At 30.7% G+C, this 23,017-nt stretch overlaps 2 protein-coding genes across 33 annotated transcripts in view; one reads left to right on the top strand and one right to left on the bottom strand.

Annotated features, from left to right (window-relative positions):
- Nucleotides 1-11,294, bottom strand: part of LOC148611515 (extended synaptotagmin-2-like) — a 37,228-nt gene extending 25,934 nt beyond the window's left edge. For all 14 annotated transcript variants that reach the window (XM_088592156.1, XM_088592153.1, XM_088592154.1 and 11 more), the window contains exons 1-7: nt 10,855-11,294; nt 7,471-7,512; nt 2,324-2,458; nt 1,713-1,789; nt 1,353-1,419; nt 850-939; nt 543-598 (exon numbers count right to left, since the gene is read on the bottom strand). In XM_088592156.1, the coding sequence (XP_088448282.1) occupies nt 543-598; nt 850-939; nt 1,353-1,419; nt 1,713-1,789; nt 2,324-2,458; nt 7,471-7,512; nt 10,855-11,154 (767 nt within the window). In that variant the 5' untranslated portion in view covers nt 11,155-11,294. The remainder of the gene's footprint in view (nt 1-542; nt 599-849; nt 940-1,352; nt 1,420-1,712; nt 1,790-2,323; nt 2,459-7,470; nt 7,513-10,854) is intronic.
- A 339-nt stretch (nt 11,295-11,633) lies between these two features.
- The window catches only part of LOC148611516 (cytoplasmic dynein 2 intermediate chain 1-like), a 30,500-nt gene continuing 19,116 nt past the window's right edge, over nt 11,634-23,017 (top strand). For 13 of the 19 annotated variants that reach the window (XM_088592120.1, XM_088592121.1, XM_088592129.1 and 10 more), the window contains exons 1-9: nt 11,634-11,773; nt 15,719-15,769; nt 16,486-16,585; nt 17,381-17,448; nt 17,857-17,904; nt 18,668-18,724; nt 19,570-19,902; nt 20,471-20,530; nt 21,265-21,321. In XM_088592120.1, coding sequence (XP_088448246.1) covers nt 11,759-11,773; nt 15,719-15,769; nt 16,486-16,585; nt 17,381-17,448; nt 17,857-17,904; nt 18,668-18,724; nt 19,570-19,902; nt 20,471-20,530; nt 21,265-21,321 — 789 coding nt within the window. In that variant the 5' untranslated portion in view covers nt 11,634-11,758. The remainder of the gene's footprint in view (nt 11,774-15,718; nt 15,770-16,485; nt 16,586-17,380; nt 17,449-17,856; nt 17,905-18,667; nt 18,725-19,569; nt 19,903-20,470; nt 20,531-21,264; nt 21,322-23,017) is intronic. The other 6 variants (XM_088592127.1, XM_088592132.1, XM_088592137.1 and 3 more) reach the window with 2 other exon arrangements.

A 23,017-nucleotide genomic window follows, 5' to 3' on the forward strand; every position in this document is an offset into this window, starting at 1 on the left:
AGTTGATACTTGAAAGCAACCAAATTCACTTATTTTATATTATGTCCCATCTTTATTAAGCCAAATACCAAACTTGAAATCAATCCATACATTTGAGTAGAGATAATTGCAACTATTTTTTGGATGGAACAATGGAATGACGGATAGACAAACAGATGGACAACAAGGTGATTCTAATATACCACCCACTCATTGACAGGGTGAATAACAACTGGTGCTTTCAAATTAAAACCATTAAATGGCATATTCTCATGAGGCTAGAACATTTTTAAACCCATGTTTATTGAAATATTTTGATTATCAGACAGGAGACCCTAAAAAATCTACAAAATAATCAAGAAGAACTACAACTCCAAAAAAGGGGGAAGTACATCAATAATGACCAATAACCAATAGATTTATATATAATTATTTCCATTTGATCTAATCATGAATGTTATATTATTCATCAACTTAGTATTACCACTATATATTGTCATGAAAACTTCATAATAAAGTGGTATTTTTTTTAAATTTTCAAACATATATAATGTGTAACTAACCTAAGTCCTGGCATATCAATGGCATTAGCCACACCAGTCAGGTTAAAATCTATTTCCTAAAATGGAAAATCAAAAATGTACAAGAGCAGTGACAAAAATGTCCTAAACTTGCTAAATATCCATGAATATTTCTTATGAATGATTTGAACTGAGTTACAAAGTTTTTTTGAGAACATCATACCAACTTAATTTTCTTTATATTATGAATACCAGCTGAATGTGAATGTGATTGAAACTCAATACATAAATTTTGTCTGCATCTTTAATGTATTTGAACACACACATATGTTTTAGAAGAAATACCTACAGGATTATTCAAGAAGAAGACACTGACTCCACCAAACAGTGGCATTCTCCCAATCAATGGCCGTAATACCACTCTCATTATTCCTCTTACCTACAAAATATTCAATAAATACATACATACATTTTGTAATACTTCCAAAAAATATCAAGTATTAACTATTATTTCATTTTTATATAAAAGAATTCCTATAAATGTTGCTAAAATGGACATGCTGGGTTTTATGCATTTTTGTGGTCTTAAAACATCTAAAATACAGGATGAGTTATACATTTGAGATTTTGTTATCAGAAAACTACATAATGCAATACATTTGTACTAAATTAGTGTAAAAATGATTTTTAATTCAAAAAGGTTTGCAGTTGTTCTAATATAACCATCATACATAGCTTTAACCAAATGAATATGTTAACATATTTCAAAACAATCATTTACTTTAAAAACAAAAAAAAACAAGTTATTTTTCACATTTTATCAGAATGTAAACGCACTGATTGAATACTTACATGTAGATCTTTAATTCCCATAGTCATTCCTTTCACTTTCATTTCAATGTCTGCATCACTGGCATACCTATTAATACAGTAAAATTCTAGATTTTATATCATAACTTCAAACCTGTGTATAGATAGGTCTTAACATATTACAAAAGTATTGCATCAGTGTGAAAGAATATATATTTGTATAAAGTACGTCTGAGGACATCTTTTCTTTTCAATATATATTTCTTCCTCCCATTCTCTCCTCTTTTCTCAGCAATCAGACTTTGATAATATAAACAAGGAGGCTTAGTGCAATAAAATAATTTAGTAATTTTCTAAATATATATATTATGAAGGCTTGCTACTATTAAAAGAAAGACTTACATGAGATCCAAATCCATGTAGATTTCATCTCTCCTCACATTTTTGGTAAATACTTTTACTCCACCAATCCTGGGAGGCTACAATTTATAAACAGAAATCATTGAATTATTCAGTTTACAAAAGGATATAATTGAATTATTCAAACAATATTGTGACTAAGCTTCTTTCTTTACTCCTTTAAATTTAAATTGAATCTAGAATCTTACTTGGCTGAAATCAACTTTTGATTGCTAAATCAGAATTGTCTCCCTTTATTAAGCTTACTACGTCATACAGAACAAAAATGCCTATGAAATTTATTTAATATTCACAAAATTTCTTGAGAAGCCAAAATTAAAATCTACCGTATATAAGTTTTGTCAAACATTGGTATAGATGACCATTTCTAAAGTTTTTGATGGGGTACCTTAATATACCATTACAATATTTCAAAATTTTTTTATTTGTTCTAACACATTTACAGTAAATGGTCATAACACAAATAATAGAAACTAAATATGTAAATTCTGACAACAACAACAAAGAAAATGTCAACATGCAGAAAATATATAAGTTTACCAACTGCATGCAAGCTATATAAAATTTATTTAAAAAGTTATAAATTAACTTACAACGTCTCCCAGATCTATTTTAATGAATTTAAAAGAGGCAGCTTGTGCATGGCTACTTTGAATTTTCTGCTGGATAGAGTTCATCAACAGGTCACGAACATAATCTCCAATAAATGGCCATACTTGGTCTATAATCTGAAAAAAACAGCAAGAATATGTTTTTATTCAAAAAAATTATCAAAGTTTGTATATTTTAGAAAAGTTGAAGACATTTTTCTGTCAATGTTGTGTACATTTATATTAATGTTGGATTAGCACCCCAATATGTGTAAACTTCTTCTGTAGAAAAACCAACATGTAATTCTTCACTACTTTTAAAATATCATGCATGGGTGGATGCAAAGTGGGAAGGGGGATGGAATTGTGAATTTAAAAATTTCTGAAAATAACATTAAACATTTCTGAAAATAGCATATTATTGTGTGTATATGCACACATAAAATGTGTCCAACAAAATTTTTTCTTGGAACCCCTATCCCCTGAGCTACCCCCCCCCCCCCCCCACTTACATCTAGGTGAGTATCTGGATCCGCAACTGACAAATTGCAAGTATTAGAAAAAATGGGTCACATAAAAAGTAAAAAAATCTATTCATAATCAAATGTGTAAACTGATTTTCCCCTCATTCTAAATTTGTTTCACTTTACTTAACCTATGATGAAAGACATAATAAAACACTACAATTTCTTCATGCAGATAATTAAAGTTATGCTATCCACATGCCAGGTTGAGTCTTTCATTTATTTCCTGTATGCTAAAAATAAAACAATAATGCCATGATAGATAACTTTCTTCCTTTCATAATCGATTAAAATGACTGAAATAGATTTGCAATAATTACAAAACAACTTCTAAATAAAATGAATGACCTGTGTAATTATCAGACCAGATCATTTTTTCACTACATGTACATAAAAAAATCAAAATGGTGCAATTTCAATTATTTCTTCATAATTACTTGACAATAATGTTGCCAGCTTTTACACAGAAATGTTTGGGATAGTAGTTTTATCATGACAGTTCAAAGGAATGTGTTGATAATGTCTATATTCTTTATTGTCAATGTACATATATCGCATGACACATTGTACATGTCAAAATCCTTTGACTCCAGGACATTTTGCAAGAAGGCAATACAAAGTATTTGGTGATCCATAAGAGCTTGTTACAATAATTTTAGATTTCAAGTGCCAGTCTCTGTTACATGCATCAGGCAATGAATGAAACATTGAATGAAAAATCCCACCACTCTGACAGTATAATTTGACTACTTGTACATTCCATAACATTTTTGTAAAATTAGTTTACCGGTATTGAAATATTAGGGGGAAAGATCCTCAATTTTCTGACATTCTACAGATGAAAAGTTCATAATTACCACCAGTAAACAGTGGTCATTAAAGTTTAAGAAAAAACTTCCTTGGGTAAAAGTATATTGTCAAATTGAGAAGTTTTCTGATTTTTCACAATACACTGTATGCCTGATTCTTACAAAAACTTTTACTAATAATTTACATGTAGCTCTGAACAATTTAGAATGATCCTTTAGAGGATAATTCATTTCAAATCAGATTATGATTCTATTATAAACTGGTCAACAAAGTCAAAACTAAAAGTACAGTTTTAATATTTGAAAATAATTTTCATTAGATGTCTTTCATGGAGATTTAAAGAAATGCTTTGGAATTCTCCAAATTTTTACTTCCCATCCGAAACTAGTCTGCTTGGCAAGGTCATGGGACAAAATTACTGGCTACCTTTAAAAACCTTTTTTTTTCACCTATTATTCTATCCCTTTAAATTACACAATGTTATGATTGGGAAGAAGAAACAGCTTATAAATGAAGGGTTCAATGACGATATTACTGGGTCAGTACATTTATTTACCTAAAATACCAGTACATGTTGGTAAAAAGAATGCTGAGTATGTAAAATAATTTACCAAGCCTTGAAAAGTTTAAAATGGTTTCAAGACTTTGAAAGTTAATAAATAATTTTACATTTTATGTATTTCAAATTGAACTTGTTTATATGTACCAGGCATATAAAATATCTCATACTTTCATTTCTACTAACAAATGGGCATCTTGTTAAGCCATGTAAAAAATTTGAGCTGGTGCTTTTATAATACAAAATTCTCTATGCAATGAACCGAAATGCACCTCCAAGGCCTATGCAAATAAGCAATTTTTCCCTAACAGAATAATAGGAAATGGTTTTGTGCAGGAGAAAATTATGCTAATAACCGAAATATGCAATAAAGCGATATGCGATTAAGTGGAGTCGACTGTATTTAAAAAAATATACCATTAATTGATTTATTTTCATTGGCCAAAATGCAGGTGAAAGATCTTTTTTATATAGCTGGTTGTTTCATAATATTGACTTAAAAAAAAGACTTTTTAGTAATCCCTTCATCAATACATGGATTATCTATTTAATATCATGTCTGGAAGCAAAATTACTAGGCATATTTAAAATGTCTTAACTAATACATATTATTAGTCAAAATCATAAAAATGTATGCAATGTTCTAATGAACGGTTTGAATCATAAATCATATAAAACAGTTAAATAATTATGCATGAAATAAGTACACTGTCCTGGGGCAGCATGGTCTTAATCACCTTTACAAATTTTATGTCAAATACTATCATTGGAGCCTCACACCCATATAATACAGTTTTTATCAACACCCACATTCTGGTTTCATAGTTCAGTGACCAGGCAACATTTACATGATTAGCATTTTAAAAACACCCACTATACTTTCATGAATAAGATATGATACCAGTGATAGATTACATGCATGTATAAACAATATAAAAAATTAAGACAAGAATATTGATCTTGTTATATATATACTGTTATCCCTGTTAATTTGAAATAGTACAGTGCTTACTGGCATAACACAGCTCTTTTAGGTTTTTTCCCAAATCTCTAGCACAATGCTTTTGGTACATTGTAACTAAAGTTTACTTCAGATAGCACTGTGCTACAAGTTATAAGAGTTGCAAAGCACAGTGCTGTAATGGCCTGTGTAGAACACTGTGTTCTGTACATGTTCAATCTAGTATAACATGACTGCTACATTAGATTTCCTCTCATGTAATACTGAAATGGGTACAAGTGTGCAGCAAGATAGAACTGCAGAAATCACAACATGATCAGTTGGGGCAGGTGTAGACATAACATTTGCAAATTGGATAGTGTTTACAGTATCATAAGATTCTTACCAGAAAGAAAGGGGTCAAAGAACTTCAAATTACTATAAATGTAGGGATCAGTAATTTATACAAAATTATGAAATGCCTTCTGTTTTTGAATGGTCACTGAGACTAATTTCCACATGGTAAGGATCATAACCAAGTTACTCAAGTTATTTTCTGGAAACCACAAAACCTTTCTATTGATCCTATAATTTGGCTTTACAGGTGCCACCACTGCCATGGACATCCAGGTGACCATGGTATGACATGACCATCAAATGTTAACAGTTCTATTAAAAGGAGGATACACAAACAAATTTTTGTTTTAATCAGGTTGTGTACTTCAAACAATGCCTTAGGTACAAACCAACCTGAAAGACAATAATGGATATCCAAAAATCTATGTACCACTTTTAAAAACTTAGATGGTGACTCAACTTTCAATATGATGCATATAGCAGTAGTGTTGCTTCCTTGTCTTATGCTCAGAACCTAATCATTCTTTATTGAGTAGCATTTGAATTTAATTTATAATAGTGCTTATGGTTATCCATAAAACCTTCACCCAAATTGTTATGAAAAATGTATTGCATAATTATTTACTTGTTCATGTATACATAGCCTTATTTATCTCCTGACATCTAATTGGAAATTTAAACCATTTTAAGACATGTAATATATTGTTAACTGGATGTATGATACACCTTAATACAATGTGTATGCGAGGAGAATACATGTACATTGTGTTGTATAAAATTTTTACTGAATTAGAAACAGCCTGTGCATTAAAAATAAGACAATATCAATACGGAGAAGACAGACCACCTATTTATTGCTCATTATTCCTACCACAAAAACCAATTATCTTGATTAGACTCAATCAGACTATCACTGTGTCAAATTGGATTCTGGTATGATCAGGTTTTGCTTTGTATAAAAGTGCAGCGGAACCTATTCAAGCACACCCTTACAGGGACTGAAAATAAATTGCCTGAAGCAGGCTTTGGAATATACTACACGTACTACGAAACTTGCATAAACTGAACCACCAAAGGACTGAAACCTTTGGTTTAGTACTGTAGGCTAGAAGTTGATCTAAACAATGCAACCTGCTTACATGTACTAGTACCTATAAATCTCTTTTAACAAGTTTCTACTTTCTAGACTGGAATAGATAGGAAAATGTCCATGTATACTAGTATATCAATACAAAAAATTGAGCTTTACAATGGTTTATTTATTTTTGTATGTAACAGGTGTCCTAGATTGGATCTATATTTTGATCAGTTCTTTATTTAAAAAAGACCGTGTTGGAAATAAAAAAAATCATTCATTTGTGGTACACTTACACAAAATCTCTTTGATATTTCATTTTACAAGATGAAATAAAAGAGTAACAGTTGCACAGCACTACAATACATCAAAGCTTCATTTTCTACCTATTATAACCAAGAAAGGCTACCTTTTTCCATGTTAATTTATATGTTTTACAGTTGCATGTCTTACAGTCATACATTGTTAGATTTTTGCATGTCAGTGCTATGATAAAGGCAGGAAAGATGATATAATAAGGTCTCTGATTTTTCACTTACACCAAAAAATACCATATATATATTTGTCAGTTAGTACATCTAGGCCAAAAAATAAGTTTCGTTTCCTGCTACCAGCAAGAAAAAATAGGGTAGGTAGGTAAGTATGGGAATTATTTAATTTTTCAAAATCATTTTACATTGAGTTGATGGGGAAACAATCAAGTGTAAGACTAAACAGTGCTTGAGCCAAAATGACCATTAAATGTTAAAGGTAGGCACAAGAAAAACTAGGGTAGTAGGGTAGCAGGAAACAAACACTTTATTTTTTTGCCTTATGCATGTAGTACAGAATGTACCATAATACATGTTCTTTTATGTACAACTATACCTATGTGTGAAATATTACCTTATTGATCCATTCAGCTCGTTCAACATCTGGGAAATGTACCTGAAGAGGGAAGTATATTGATTAAGTTCAAGTATCTATTTTACCGGTATCTCTACATGAACTGCAAACTCAACAATTTCTTAAGTTGATAATAATTAAATATAAATAAAACTATCATGAAGTGCCATCAACACCTACAAGTCAATGTACATTAACATACTTGAGTGCACTTGTTAATATACATTGTACTAAATCAAGTGTCTCAAAAATACATTTAATGACAAAATAGTATATAAACATGTAATTTGTACATTTGTAAATACCAAGAGTCTAATTTGATTTTTATAGACAAAATAACACTGCTAATTTCAGTGTAGGACAATAACAGCATTTAGAAGAAAAAAATTACAAATAATCTGCTACATGTGTAATATGCCAATCACAAATGCAAATACATGTAGTTGCAATACACATGAAAATGCATGTACATGTACCCAATTCAAGTGTAATTTACTTCAAAGTATACATTTAAGTTTCACTGTATCTAAATCATAAATGATTGTAAACTACACCAAAATAAAAGCATAAAACAAAATACTAAAGGCTTTTTATTAGCATATATATTGTTTGTTTTAATCCATTTTATTTAATAATGACATCATCTGTATTTACATACATTAGCTGTAAATGCATTTACAAACATGTGCTACAGTCAGTTATTTTAATTTTCTAAAATACATGTAAGAAACACCTTACAATGTCATGTACATACATGTATGTAAGAAACACCCTGCAATGTCCTGTACATATGTAAGTATACAATGTAGGTCAACACCTACACAATATCAAATTCTTTAAGTACCTGACTTGGACATTCTATAAAAGAATTCATTATCAATTCATCTGTCAGATTTGTAACTTTTATGAATTTTTGCATTCATTATTATTCAAGAAAAGTCAAGGTTAGAAATCACAATGTTGTACACAGGCAAATGTGTTCCCAATCATTTCTAGCACTGTTTTGCTAGATATACATGTAAATGCACTTGAATGACAGTTAAAATTTTTGCTTGAAAAAATGTATAGGCTAAATTTGGACTGTACAAACATCACAGCTTTAAAGATAATTTTCCTCAAAAAACATTTAATTCAGTACATGTATAAACAAATGAATGCAGTATGACCAGTCTGGGTGTAAAATGCTTATGTCCCAAACCAAGTTGCACAAACATCAGTTAAATTTAACTGTAAATTATCTCTTAATTACAGTACAGGATATAGAGATAGTGGAGTTAACTATTGAGATTTAATGGACAGATATTCTAAAACTGTGTCCTATGCTACATGTAAATGTATGCTTGTATTTGATATTTAGCACTTAATTATGTAAGGTTTCATGTTGGTAAGTTATAATTTTTTTTAGGCATAAAATCTTTAACTTTTATTTTAATTCATTTAATAAGATTACATCACGTACTTAAACTATCAGAAGGGTTCTATTTCAGTCATTACAACTACATGGGCATGTATCTATAAAGCCATGGCCCTTAACCATTCCTTTTATTATTCTAGAAGCCATGAAAGCAGCAACATCAAAATGTTATTTATACATGTACATGAAGGTACACCACAATATCAGTAGTTCCCCTTACAAAATTCATACAAGCTAAAATGGTATACCTTATAGATAAGCATGCACTGGGTAAAAAGATCGGAAAAGTAAGTAGAGGCTCTAGTACAAAATGCTTGTTGCAACAGAAATATAGTGTATATACCCCCAGGAAATTTTATGTATTTTTTTTTTTCATTTTTATTGATTATTATAGTGGATAAGTCTAGCATATTCAAGATTATATGAAATTCTAGAGCACTGATGCTTACTATGGTATCAAGAGAGTATGTAGCAAGTCAGACCAATACCAGGTCCCTATTAAATCAACTGTGAGCTTTTAGATTTGATAATTAGCAATATTATAACTTTGGGAATACTTTGGATAGTGCTCATACACAAACATGCACTTGACTGACTTGTGGCCATCTCCTCTCACATGTGCATTAAGGTTCAGCTAAAGTCAATATCTAGGACATTCCGTAATAAAATGTTTTCATTCATAATTCTAATAATACATAAGATTTAGCACTGAAACATTGCTAAATGTATCTTTATATGTATATGACACACAGGCACAAGTCAAACTTGGGAACACATGTTTTATAACTTCTATATAACATTAACAACCAAAAATGTAAACAACATACATGTACATAAGAATAAATCTACAGCTGACAACAAGAGTTGAAGTCTGAAATTAAGATAGTTCTGTTCCTAAATGAATAATGCAGTGCAAGCTAGCAATAATTTGTGACAAATTGCTAGATTTGAATGAAAACTTAAATATTTTATGTTTATTGGTGTTGGTTTTAGATGGATCATGGCAGACCCATCGAAATTTTTTTAAGCACATCTGACATTCGGTCAGACACAAGGTGATGACTTGTCTGACCGAACGACAATTTGTCTGACCGAAAAAACTCTGAACAATTTATCGACACGCTAACATTTTTGATGGGGGGTGGAAATCTCCAAGTACATTTTATTATCAAGCTGATTTTAAAACTACTGGGTATGGGCTCTTGAATTTGTTAATTTGTCACCATTATTCATTTTGGCTAGAGTGTATCTGATGAGTCTTCATAAACGAAACATGTGTACTTTGTTTTGAGTTCTTTGTATTATATATTGTTGATTTTTTAAATTTGAAATAAAGTATTGTTATTAAATTATAAAATCTATTCTCAATCTCTGGCATAAAACATAATCATTTCAAAATTCAACATTTCATCTTGATAGTCAAAACATTCACTGTCTTCATAATCATCATCATTGTCAAATGAAAATTTGTTTTATCAGATGTTCAATTATTAATCTTTATCAATTTCGATGTAAAAGAAATATACTTTATTATTTTTTTCATTATTATTTTGACAATATAATGACCGCATGTTTCACATGTAAACGAGTAGCGAGACAACGGAAGGGACGATATATCAAAGGACGAAATGACGTGTAGCGAATGAACCGGAAGTTACATATTATTGTTTACAATCAAATTGATTGACTATCTCGCTAGACTGTAGACTAATTCACGTAATTATTAAAACGTTCTAGTTTTATTATTCACAAAAACCACTTCAGTTTTGAGAAAATCTTCTTTAACGTAAGAAAAAAACATTGGACACCCGGGCCGACAAGCAACGTGTATTTACCGGACCCAGGACAATTTTACCGGACAGGTCCGACGATCCGGCAGGTTTCGATGGGTCTATCATGGTATAAAATATCTCAATTACGGCAATTTTTTCAAGAAAATTAATATTACTAAATATAGTAATAGACCTTACCCAAGAAGGCAGATCATCAACAGTTGCAAGAATGACCTCCTTCTCATTCTCAGACATCTGTTGCTGCATCTTCATTCTCCTGTGCTTTTGCTTCACATGTCTCTCTTTCCAAAGCACTAAAACCAATCCAAGCAGTAGCCAGCTTGGACTTAGCCTCGCCCATCCAAAGAACCATACTGCTAAGGTAACTCCAGCAAGTTTGAAATATTTAGTCACCAAATGCAGAAGCTGCGTTTCATCTGTTACTGCAGACTTCTTCGTTTTCTTTGGTGAAGTACTACTAGGGTTAGCATCAGCCATTTTGATACCTACTAACAACGGCTCATCGAATGTGTTGATTGATGTGTAAAAATATACAATCACTTGGCCTTGACTATAATGTAATATTTTTATTACCAAACCTTAGCAGACAGCCTAAAACTGTAAGGTACCTGGTCAGGTGTGGAATCTTCTAATTAGGGAATGTATCAAAAATGTCCTTATTCGCATTAAGTTAAAAATTCATTTGCATACTAGAAAATGCCTAGAAAATAGAAAACTGTAATTATTTCAAATAACTGATTTTGATTTTTTTTCCCACAAGATTCAATTTGCTTAGAAGCAAAATACTTTTATATCCTCCCTCCCTTAAAATGGATTATTCCAAATGCCTAACTTATGGTTGTCGTAAATAGGATAAATTCTGTACTTACATAACAATTTGTAAAGACTGCCTAAATCAATATATTTTATCTAGTATGACCATGTGTATATTCTATGAATCGTTTTCAGAAAGATTATGATTGCTGAAAAATGAATGAGCGACCCATTTCCGTACATACCAAAGCTTTGAAAATGGCGGCGTTAGTGATGAACAACTTTTTGCAAATATTTTGAAAGAAGACACACTCACTTACTTGTCACAATGCCGTCAGAAAGAGTAAGCGTGCAACACATATGAATGGCATTTACTTGAACAGTTTTATCGAGATTATTTTCATTATTTCAGTCTAAATCTCAGTTCATTACACACTTGTTTTATTTTTCCACTCGAAATCTAAAAGTTAAATGGATAGATTTGTATTTGACTTTTGGTCTTTCATTTGTATATATACATATCACACATCTTATATCTTCGTTGTAATAGTAGAAAGAGGAAATATTTAACACTCATGAAGAAACATAAATTCAAGCACACTTGCAAAATTTTCGTCAGCCCTGTAGTGTCATTTTAAATTTTCAAAATGTGAAAATTATTTATGATATAGGAGAGTTTGCCAATCTCATCAGTGATGTTACATTCACTAATTTGCATTTCATTAAGTGTCAAATTAGTTGGCAAATAAACAACTGCAGAGGTTGAACATTCCTAAAACCCGACGCCAGGGACTTAAAAAATTGAACCTCGGACTTGCCGTTATTCAATGAAAAAAGGCCTGTCGGGCATGGCAAATCTGAAAAAATTAAAATCATTTTTGAAAGATTTGGTTTCCTTATTTGGACCATGTTTCTTGATCTTTTCCCTGATCTCTAAAATCTTTAGAATGGGAATATGCATCCTGCACAAACGCTCTATTGATTAGTCATTCTCTAGTCTGAATCACACCTGCGCTTGAACAGACACAATTCAGCATATTACAAATAAGACAAGTGCTGGAATGATAAAGATCAACTTTTGTTGACAAACTTTTGAAGAAAATGTTGTTGCTCAATTACAATTTCACAGATTAAAAGAAAGAGGACAAATGGAAAGCTGATGATGAGGCATCAGACAGGGAGACATAATCAATTGACACTGAGTCTAATGCCAATTGGCTAAAAGACTAGAACATTCAAATAGAAACGACCTAGTGACTGATTAAATCAGTTCAACAAGTTTTAAATTGTTTATTATTATTGTTTGCATTTATTATCTTGTTGAAAAACTCCAGGTCTTGCGTCTTCCCAAAAAAAATTTCAACCCCTGAACTAAGTAAACAATTGACAATTTCATGATTAGAATCCCAATTTTCAAAACTTAATAACTGTTATTTTATATCCAATTTTGGTTCTGTAAAATGTCTCATTTAGATAATGTAATTCATATTTTGTATGTGAATTTATGGCTCATTCATTTGAAAAAAAAATTGAAATGATATTTATATGTAAATCTAATTTTCATATAAAATTATTTTTAAAATTTTATGCTCATATAGTCTTAATTACTACATGTTTATTTAAAAATTCCATGGATAAAAATAGTTTTATTGGCAGTTTAGGGAACCAAAAGAATTTTTCAATTATCTCAAAAAATGAAAAGGTTATGATGATTGAAAGTTGATGCCCCATGGCACTCAAGGGATTTTTTTGCCAACCAAAACCAAAATCACAGGTAAGTGATGACATCACAAAGAATTCTCCTATATGGTTATGATTGTCCTAATGCATTCTTCTACATTGTTATGGGCCGTAATAACCAGAATTTGTAAGAAACCATGGGTTGTCATGGTTCCAATTGTTCAGTATTAATAAACTGATTATGTTATTTGCATAAAACATTTGGGTACCATTTTTTTACCATCCCTATCTTGGAAAAAACTAAGATTTGATTTGAATTTAATCCCCAAATCAAGCATTTGTTTTAGAGATTGGTGTGGTTCTTGCATTTACCAAGTATTCGAGAATGAAGCTGCTATGATGCTTTTTTTTTAAGCTCCTGATTTTACATGCACACACCAGATATTGATGTTTTTTCTTGCCTTAATTATACAATTCAACCATTGTATAAGAATTGTGTGAGTCCTGATTTGGAGCAGATTAAAGCACAGTAGTTCTCCTTTTATAAGACAAAAGCAAACTTAAGTACCATTATATGAAAAATTCAGACACTGCCAATTGTAGAGGCATACCTGTTAAACATTGAAAACCTCCCACAAATCTAAAATTTCTATGAGGGAGATTCTTGATATTCCATTGATTTTGTGGAAGTCTCCCCCTGATGTCGGAGGATTAACAGGTATGGGTAGAGGTGATTCATGGTGTAGAAAAACCCATTGAACAAGCAAAGCTTTTTCTGTCTATGTATGGTATATTTTTACATATACAATAGTCCTTTCTGTATTCAGATATCTAACCAAACTTTCATCTCAAAGGTTGGAAAGGCGAGGAGCCTTTCTGGCTGGAAATGGCCCCTTCATCTAGAAGAAAAAGATTGGTTTCTTTCCTAATTTCTCCATCAGATTGGAAATATCTGAAATCCTGAAAATGGCCCTTCTATAAATTTCCTCCCCAACCACTGTCATCTGCCACTAAAGTCATCTAAATAGTACCAAGTCATGAACATTACATTTTGCAAAGTGCCAGTTTTGTGCATTATCTATACAATTTTTATCTTGAAAGTACAACAACAATTTTCTAACAAACCAAGACTTGTTGTGTGGTTTTGTAAATGTTCCCGAATTGGAAATAAAAGGTGAATCTGGTGGGGTTTTGACATGCATGATTCACCTTCTGTCTATTTTTTATAAAGACTGCTACTTAGTAATCATATTTAAGGGAAAATACTTGCTAAATGCAAGTTGAAATTCAATTTTGCTAGTAGAAAGAGTAATCAAGGGAACCAAGGTTATAGCAGTAATCAAAAGAATGTAATCCAGGGACAAAGACCAGACATGGAAAACAGACATACACAACAAAGAACTTAAAGTAACTAAAATCATACATACAAAGTAACAAAAGCAAATGAGCAACTCAGACTCCACTAAAAACTGGGAGCATGGACTAGGTGCACCAGTAGGGTAAGCGTCCTCTGCTTTTCTAGAAACACCCGCCGAGTTGCTCATAAAAAGTCAAGTCCGGGGTAGACAAACAAGGAAAGGAAAACTATGACCCATTGAATAAATCAGTTTTCATGGTGCAGATGGATACACCATAATGATCCATGATGACGACCATAAAACTTCTGTAGTGATGACTTCAATCTTGTAGCAACATATTCCAATAAAAATTATAAAATGTATTTCCATTTACCAAAATTTGATACAGGAAATCTATATGTAATATAAGTAAAGTCCAAAAATAACCCAAAAAATTCTGAAATTCAGTCCCTGCTACTTTGGAGAAATCTTCAAATTTTGCTCTAAAATTTGCCTGGTTCAGAAAAAGAGATTGACTCATTAAGAATTGATTATTTCTGGTCTGATTGTAATATTTTGTCAACATATCTACACTTCGTATCTGTATAATGGTCATGGTTTTGTTATAATCATGGAATGACTTTTAGAAGTCAAATTAGCTTGAAATGTGGACTTTAGCCAATGAAGTTGATGACATTTTTTCAAGCAACTCATACTTGTTTACTTTAAAAGAGGCTGCTTTGTATATTTTGAATATTGTAGAATTTTATAGGAATTTACTCCTAGATTTGTACCACTGCATGGTGATTATACAATGTAGAATAAAGCAATGAACAAAATGTAATACAATATGTCAGAAATCATTTGGTCTTTGTGGTCTAAGGTCTTCATGGTTTATAATGTGAGACAGATGCTTCTTGAATGGCTCATAAAAAATTGTTATAAAAACATAATTCAAGAAGGGTTGGGATTGATTTTGGTACTGTCCATCTTCAGTCGGACATGTCAGATATTTCTATTTCTATAATACCATTTCTTTGTACAACAAAATGTTATGCCAATTCAACTTTCCAAATCTTTTTTATACATGTATCTATATATCTTCCATTTATTACTTTTTAATTCAGATGTTTTAATTGTCAAAATATGCAACATTTGCTACATAATTTAAACTTTGCTGTAGACCACTTGGTAGACTAAAGGTTAATTTTCTTCTTTGAATATTAGCCATTCCTTTAAAACAGACTATATTTTTAAAATATTTTCTGCAGAGATCAAAAGAAGATACATGGACACCTAATGAATTGAAAAAAGCTCTTGGGGTAAGAAAACATAACTTGACATAATCATACAACAATTGAAAGACTAATTTGGCTCTTTCTGATGCTAATGTTTTCATCTAAATTTAATTTTTGGGGTTGTAGTCTCATGGTTATTTTCATTTATCTTTGCTCTTTTATTTTGATCAGTATACAAATATTTTTATTTTTCCAATGCAGTCATTATAGTTTCGCTTTTTACCTTTTGACCTTAAAGACACTCTTCTGTGGAAACGCAAGTCACCTGATCTCAAATCTGATTCCGGATTGGCCGTATACTGATAAGTTAGTGGTGTTTGAAAAAACTGTATCAAAATTGCGTGTTATTTCCTGATTGAAATGTAGTAAATTATAAGTAAAAAGAACAAAACTTGACTGCGTTGGCTATCTGTTTTTAAAAATAGTACTTGTTTCATCTACTTTCTATATGTATTTCTAGTTTAGTTAACTAAATTGTACCACTATTTGGTTTATGAAAAATACTGTTAGAGCATGTATGTAACTCTATATACAATATACCATTTATTTCATATAGGCTTATTTACATAGTTTTATAGAATCACAAAAAAACACACCAACACTAAAAACAAGATTCATTAGTCTTACTAAACATGTGATAGTCTTAAACCGTATAGAAGAGTGAACGCTGTAAAAGATAAATATCACACATACCATTTTACCATTTATTGATTTGACATATTTGGTGTTGTATGTTATAGAAAGACACCATAAGGAGAGAAAGAGAAGAAAGAAAGAAGGAACGACTGAGGGAAGAACAAAATGGGGAAGATAGACGGAGACGGAAAGGAGATACTGAAGGTGAATTTGATGCTTATCCAGAAATTTTGTTTTGTCAAAGATTCCCATATCAAATGAATGACAGTCTTGGATTCTCTTATACAAAACATCATGATAATTGGCTTATTTGACATTTATGTTATATCAACTTAGCTAACTTGTTATATCAACTTAGTACATGTATATAAACGATTTAAATGGCCACATCCCAAAACAATTGCATTAAAAATGGACCGAGAAAGGATATGCTGCTTTTATTTTGACCTTGGATTTAGATATTCTGAAATATTAGAGTTTTTAGCACAACATCATCATATTACTATAAGTTGGCTAAGTTGATATAACAAGTTAGCTAAGTTGTTATAACAAGATGAAAAAAGAGCTTCACATGGTACTAACGGGCTTCCATAGACATTTACAATATATGTCACTATTATAAATGGTTTAAGATTGTCATGGCCCATTGTATGAAAGTAAGTTTCATTTTTAATATCAGTAATAAAACAATACAAAAGATATTCAATTAGTAATGGCCTACAATAATGATATGGTTTCTTGTGACAGGAATGTCTATAGATTTAACTTATTACCAAGATTCCAGTAGTACTTTCCTTGCCCTTTCACACCCAGTATCATATTTATGCTATTTAATATATATTCAGATAATTTACTTTATTCTTGTATCTTTTTCATGAAATCAGTAGTTAATATGATTTAATTAATCTTAGTTGATTTTCCAAGTTTAGGAATGTGATCCACAAAATCCAACATAGTTAAGAAAATGTCTTGATCTTTTGATTTCAATAATTATTGTAGAAGTGAGGGATAAACGCAACAGAGATCGAGATCGTGATAGAGATCATCACCATAGAAATGAAGATGATGTAAGTTCTATATGAATTTATCTTTCTAAGCTTTATTAACATTCTGAAATTTTGTTAAATGTCACACATTAAAGAGAAAATTCTCCTTAATGTTTTCTTATATTTTGATATATGGCTTATTACAGAATATAGCCTTAGTGGAGTATTTGTAGTTTTTTGATACTCCAGACACATTTGGAAAAAAAGAAAGGCTTCTTACAAGTAATTTATTTTTACACAACAATACCTTTTTAAACAATTGATATGTTCCATTTTATGATTCATGCAAACTCTTCTATTTTGGTGAAACTTGACCAGTTGTACAAATTTTCTGATTTCTACCCCATCTTTGTAGATATTACATAAAATATCTCCACAAGAAATATCAGTATTGTATTATAACTTGTCATTGTATTAAACGTATAACAGGACAGAAGAAGAAGGAAGGGATCTCCTGACAGAATTGACCTAACAGAGGTACATGTGTAATTTTACAGTTATGACATACATAATTTATTTAAACAGTAATTACAGGTACTAATTCAATCGAGTAATTTCTTCAACTTCTTTTTATCATATTAACAGCAATCTCCACACAGTGGCAGTAGTTTGTTCCCTCTCTTATGAATGGCTGCAGATTGGCCTTTTGAAATTCTCTGACATTATTTTAATCAAATTTCGACAATCGAATATTGTGGCATAAAATCATTCACTTTTTCCATATTTTGCAAGATTCTTGCCATTTCTGAGAGGGATGGCTGCAGCATCTAGAGTGAATTTTGAATATCAGAAGCTTTTTTTGAGCTTGCTAGATTAAATGTTCTGAATCTAATGGAAAAAACACTGACAGTGAATCTTGTGAATATCATCCAAAGTTTTATGTGTAACCAAGCCTTACATGATTATTCACCTGCTCTGAAGGAGAGGGGGTATACTGTTTTTCTCTTGTTCATACATCTGTAACATTTTTTTCCATCACATTTTTCTTACCAATTGCTCATCATTTTAACACATTCTTCCTGTAGGAATGCAATATGGTAAGATTACTTTTCGGAAAAATTGTACTGCAACTTCCTGTTTACCGAGGACTGTGTTTATTTTCCATATCTGGTGATTAAAAACGGGGGTATCACTGATGAGCCATTTCTCATAGATTTTTTAGACAATTTCAATAATTACAAAATATCTTTATTTTTATTTTGCATTGGAATGTTATGGTCAACTGTGTTTTGATTTATAGGATGAACGAGAGAGACAGAGAAGAGAAAGAAGAGAGAAAAAAGAAGGAAAGTCTAAGGTAGTAATAAATGTTTTGTTTATGTCTTATGATTCTTATCTGGTCCAATGAAATGATATATGTGATTGTGTAATTTTGTATAATTGTTACAAAGTAGAATTCAGTCAAATTTCGCTACTTTTAATCATCCAACTTCTATGACAATTTAGATAAATTTAGCATTACATTAAAATAAAAAAATGTTTCCTCTCTGAGCACAAACTTTTAAACTAATTATAAAAATAAAGAATGCAGCATAAAGTTACACACTTTCTTAACTAACTCCCATAATGAACCCATAAAATGTCTGTTAAATTCAAAAGGTCACTGTTGCGGTCACGAACATATGATAGCAACCAAAGCTGCAAAGAAAATCTGTTAACGTTTATAATTTCAAAATTAATCATAGTGTAAACTTTAACTTAATGACTCGTGTAAAGATGTATATTTCATCAGTGCAAGTTCTAAAAAATTTAACAAAAAATTTCTTTTAACAATAATTCTTTGATATGGAAGAAAGTTCAGCTGTACATAAACGTTTGTGTTGTGAGTTTTTGTTGTTGCATTTTTAACCCAGTCACATTTTTTCATATTAATATGAAAAAGACATTATAATTAATTTCTGAATTTATATTATTAATTTGTAAATAATTTTCAATAGAAAATTTGCATGATACTTTATTAATGCTGAATTCCATGCAGTAATTTCAACTTAACAACATGCTTAGATAATCTACACATAAGCATTCTGACAAAAGTTAACAAAAAAAAAGTACAGAATCAAATACTATCTGAATTTAAATACAATGTATTAAAAACTTAAAAGATTAGGCACTACATGTACTGAAAAAAATGTTTTAAAATAGGAAGATCAAGATGACTCTAAAAGACGACGGCATAAAGATGAAGACAGGGAAAAAGATGAAAGGAGACGACACAGAGACGATGATGATAGACGTAGACATCGTGATGATGATGATCGACGTAAACATAGAGACGATGATGATCGCAGAAAACACCGAGATGATGATGGAAGACGAAAGCATAGAGATGATGATGACAGAAGAAAACACAGAGATGATGATGACAGGAGACGTCACAGGGATGATGATGACAGAGAAAAAAGGAGACACAAAGATGATGAAAGGAGAAGACATAGAGATGATGATGATAGAGAAAGACGGAAACATAGAGATGATGTTAGTAAAACTAAATGTTTTTCTGTACACTGTGAAGTTTGTACTTATTAATTAATTAGAGTATTTTTATTCCCTCTAGTAATATTATTTGTGGCATAATTCTGGATACTTGAGTGGGATTTCAGTTAAGACAATCAAAGCTACTTCTGAATAAAATTCACTTTTTCTCACCAATATTGGAAAAATAATACCCTTTTGGAGTTTGTTCAGGCAATAAAATTTATTGATTATCTTAAACAAAGTTGCATAGGAAAACTTAAGTCAGTAGTCAAACGAAGGATAGTCTGTAAAACAAATATCAAAATCAATGGAAAAAAACAACTGAAAGTTGGAAATAGTGCAATGCTTCTGACTTGGTACAGGCATTTTCCATAGAAATTGTTGGTTAAAACCCATTTTGTAGTGTGTTTAACCTCCTGCTTCCATGTTAATTGTTTCCAGTATATTGCAATACAAATAGACAGCACAAAATTGCCAACAAACTTAACTTGGAGAAAGTTCATGATGCCCATTCATTATTATTAAAAGGTTATAATTAGACCTGCAAATTTCTATACATAACTTACAGGATGATAGAGATAGAAGAAAAGAGAAGAAAGATAGAGACAGACATAAAGGTGATGATGAGGTAAGTGTAATTCAGACTTGTCTTTTCTAATTCTGTTGGTGTTAAAAAATTATATATTTTTACATGTATATTACCTTGTAGTCACAAAAATGCTTAAATTCTTTACACTGCACTTGTGTGGATTAATTCAACAACTGTAATTGTTTCAGAGTTATTTAAGGTGGCCTAAGTTATGTTGTAATTGACATTTTAAAACAATTCTTGCACAAAGGATGGGGTAATCAAGAATTATAATCAGCTGTAATTGATTACATATTTATAAGTAATCACATATAATCAATAATCATTGTATTTTATAATCACAAGTAATCATATGTTATAGATTGCAGGGTAAAAAAATGGTGTAATCCTTATTACTTTTTTATTACATTTGATTACATTACCCCAAATAATTGTTCTGTAAATTATTTAAGTGTTTTTCCTTTTTTACATTAATTATCAAACTTAACATTTAAATTGATTTTAGCGACTGAAAATTGAGATTTACTATTATTCATTATAGTGGTGTATCAATCCAATTAGATTTCATATTCTTTAGTCTTGTTTCCTGCAACAAAAGCAAAAAATCATACACAACTGAAAATGATTTTTAGGACATTTTCAGCTGGAATGTAATGAATGGAACAAGACCCCCTCTAATCTGAACTACTATAAACCCAGATAATCTGCCCTCTTCTAGGGTAGTTGTATTTTTAGGCTAAAGCATTTTATAAATGAAATGTTATGTACCACAGGATAAAAGGAAGCATCATCGACATGGTGACTCTGATGAAGAAGTTCAACTTGATGAGGTTAAAACACAAAGCATTCATTCTTTAGAGTGTTAAGTGTGCTCTTTGAAGTTTTTTTTTTTCTCTTTGACCATTGCTGTTTTCATCAAAACTTCACCTTTGACCCCTATAATAGCCCTAAGAAACTAACACTTCATAGATTTTCATCATGATTTTAGTGTGATACAATTCTTATTGTGTTCCTTTTCCCATTTTTTTTTGTGTTCCATCAACATATACAGTGAAACCTGTGTATAGTGAACCCCTTTTGGATTGGTTTGGTTTTGACAGGTGTTCAATTTTTAGTATTAAAATTTCTTAATGCATGTGATATTTAGAATGCTTCCATTAAAGTTAAAGTTTGCCTTAGGTTACATTTAAAGCAAACCTGATCATGTTCTTCTCCTAATTTTCTCTTTTTTCATTGCGTTTGTCTTCTTGCTTTTTTCTCAGCAGTTATGGTTAGTTATCAAGCTATATACTGTAAATTAAAATGTCAATGTAATTTTTTTTCAATTATGAGATCAAAATACATATTAAAATTCTGTAAGTATTTGAAAGCAGCAGTGGCTATCTTATCATCAAAATTATTTATAAAAAAAAAGAAAAAAAAAAACATTTTACTTGCAAATGTGACCTCAGATATCTTGGTGTTACCATAACAGAATAGGTGCACAGAAACAGAAATTTTTTCCTGAGCTAGCAGTGCAAAACGAAGAAAAAAAACCAGCTGTGCAGATCTTAGATTTTCAGTTGATGTTGAGTACTGAACAATGCTTATCACTAGTAAGCAAAAGAAAAATTGGATTAATATTTATGATAATTGGCAACACCCTGTTCTAAAATGAAAAAAAATTGTGACAATGTTAGGATTTACAGTATATAGCTCTATTAATGCAGTACAAATGTGTTTTCTACACAGGAAAAATTGCAACATATATTTGTCATATAATCAGGACCACCATGAAATGCATATGTTTTCATAAGCCAATTAGTTCTTAAAAAAACAAGTGAATCAATTTTATACAGTAATTAATATGCTTTCAAATGATTTTCGCAAACAGGATTTCATGTATTTTAAAATGGACCAAAACATATATTTATCATACTAGTCCTACATATCCAGTCCTAAACATTTGTTTCCATATGTTTTTTGAAATGTATGAAAACATATGGTGCAGTTTTACCTGTGTGAATCTCCTTAAGGATAGAAATAAGTGTGGAAAAATGATAACTTCAAGTTTGTACTTGTTTTTGATGTAATAAATGAATGAGTAGAAATTTTGCCTTTTCATGACTCCTTGTATGTTTTTTTTTACGTAAATTGAGACATACATGGTAAAGATTAATGGATCATAAGACAGGACAGAATTACACTTACTGCAAAGTTTTGAATGATTAAGACCTTTTCTGTACAACACACATGTACCTTATGTTCTTCAAGAAGTTAAAATCCTCAATATAATCTTATGCTGCTGTTATGTTTATTAATGGTCATTTTGATTAGTGTAGCAGATTGATACTTGAAACTTATTTTATTGTTACTTTGTGAAAGGCTCAGACAAATGTTGTAGAACTTAAGTTTCTCCTTGATTGGTAAATACTTGTCCACATTTTATGACAAAAATTAGCAAGTAAAGACCAATTTGTTAAGCTGGATTTTGAAATTCTGAATTGGTGAAGTTGCTTGGTCCTAATGGTTTGGTTTCCAAATTTT

Source organism: Perna viridis, chromosome 7 (assembly GCF_037379345.1).
Source record: "Perna viridis isolate PV_CMFRI_1.1 ecotype Kerala chromosome 7, ASM3737934v1, whole genome shotgun sequence".
NCBI lineage: Eukaryota > Metazoa > Mollusca > Bivalvia > Mytilida > Mytilidae > Perna > Perna viridis.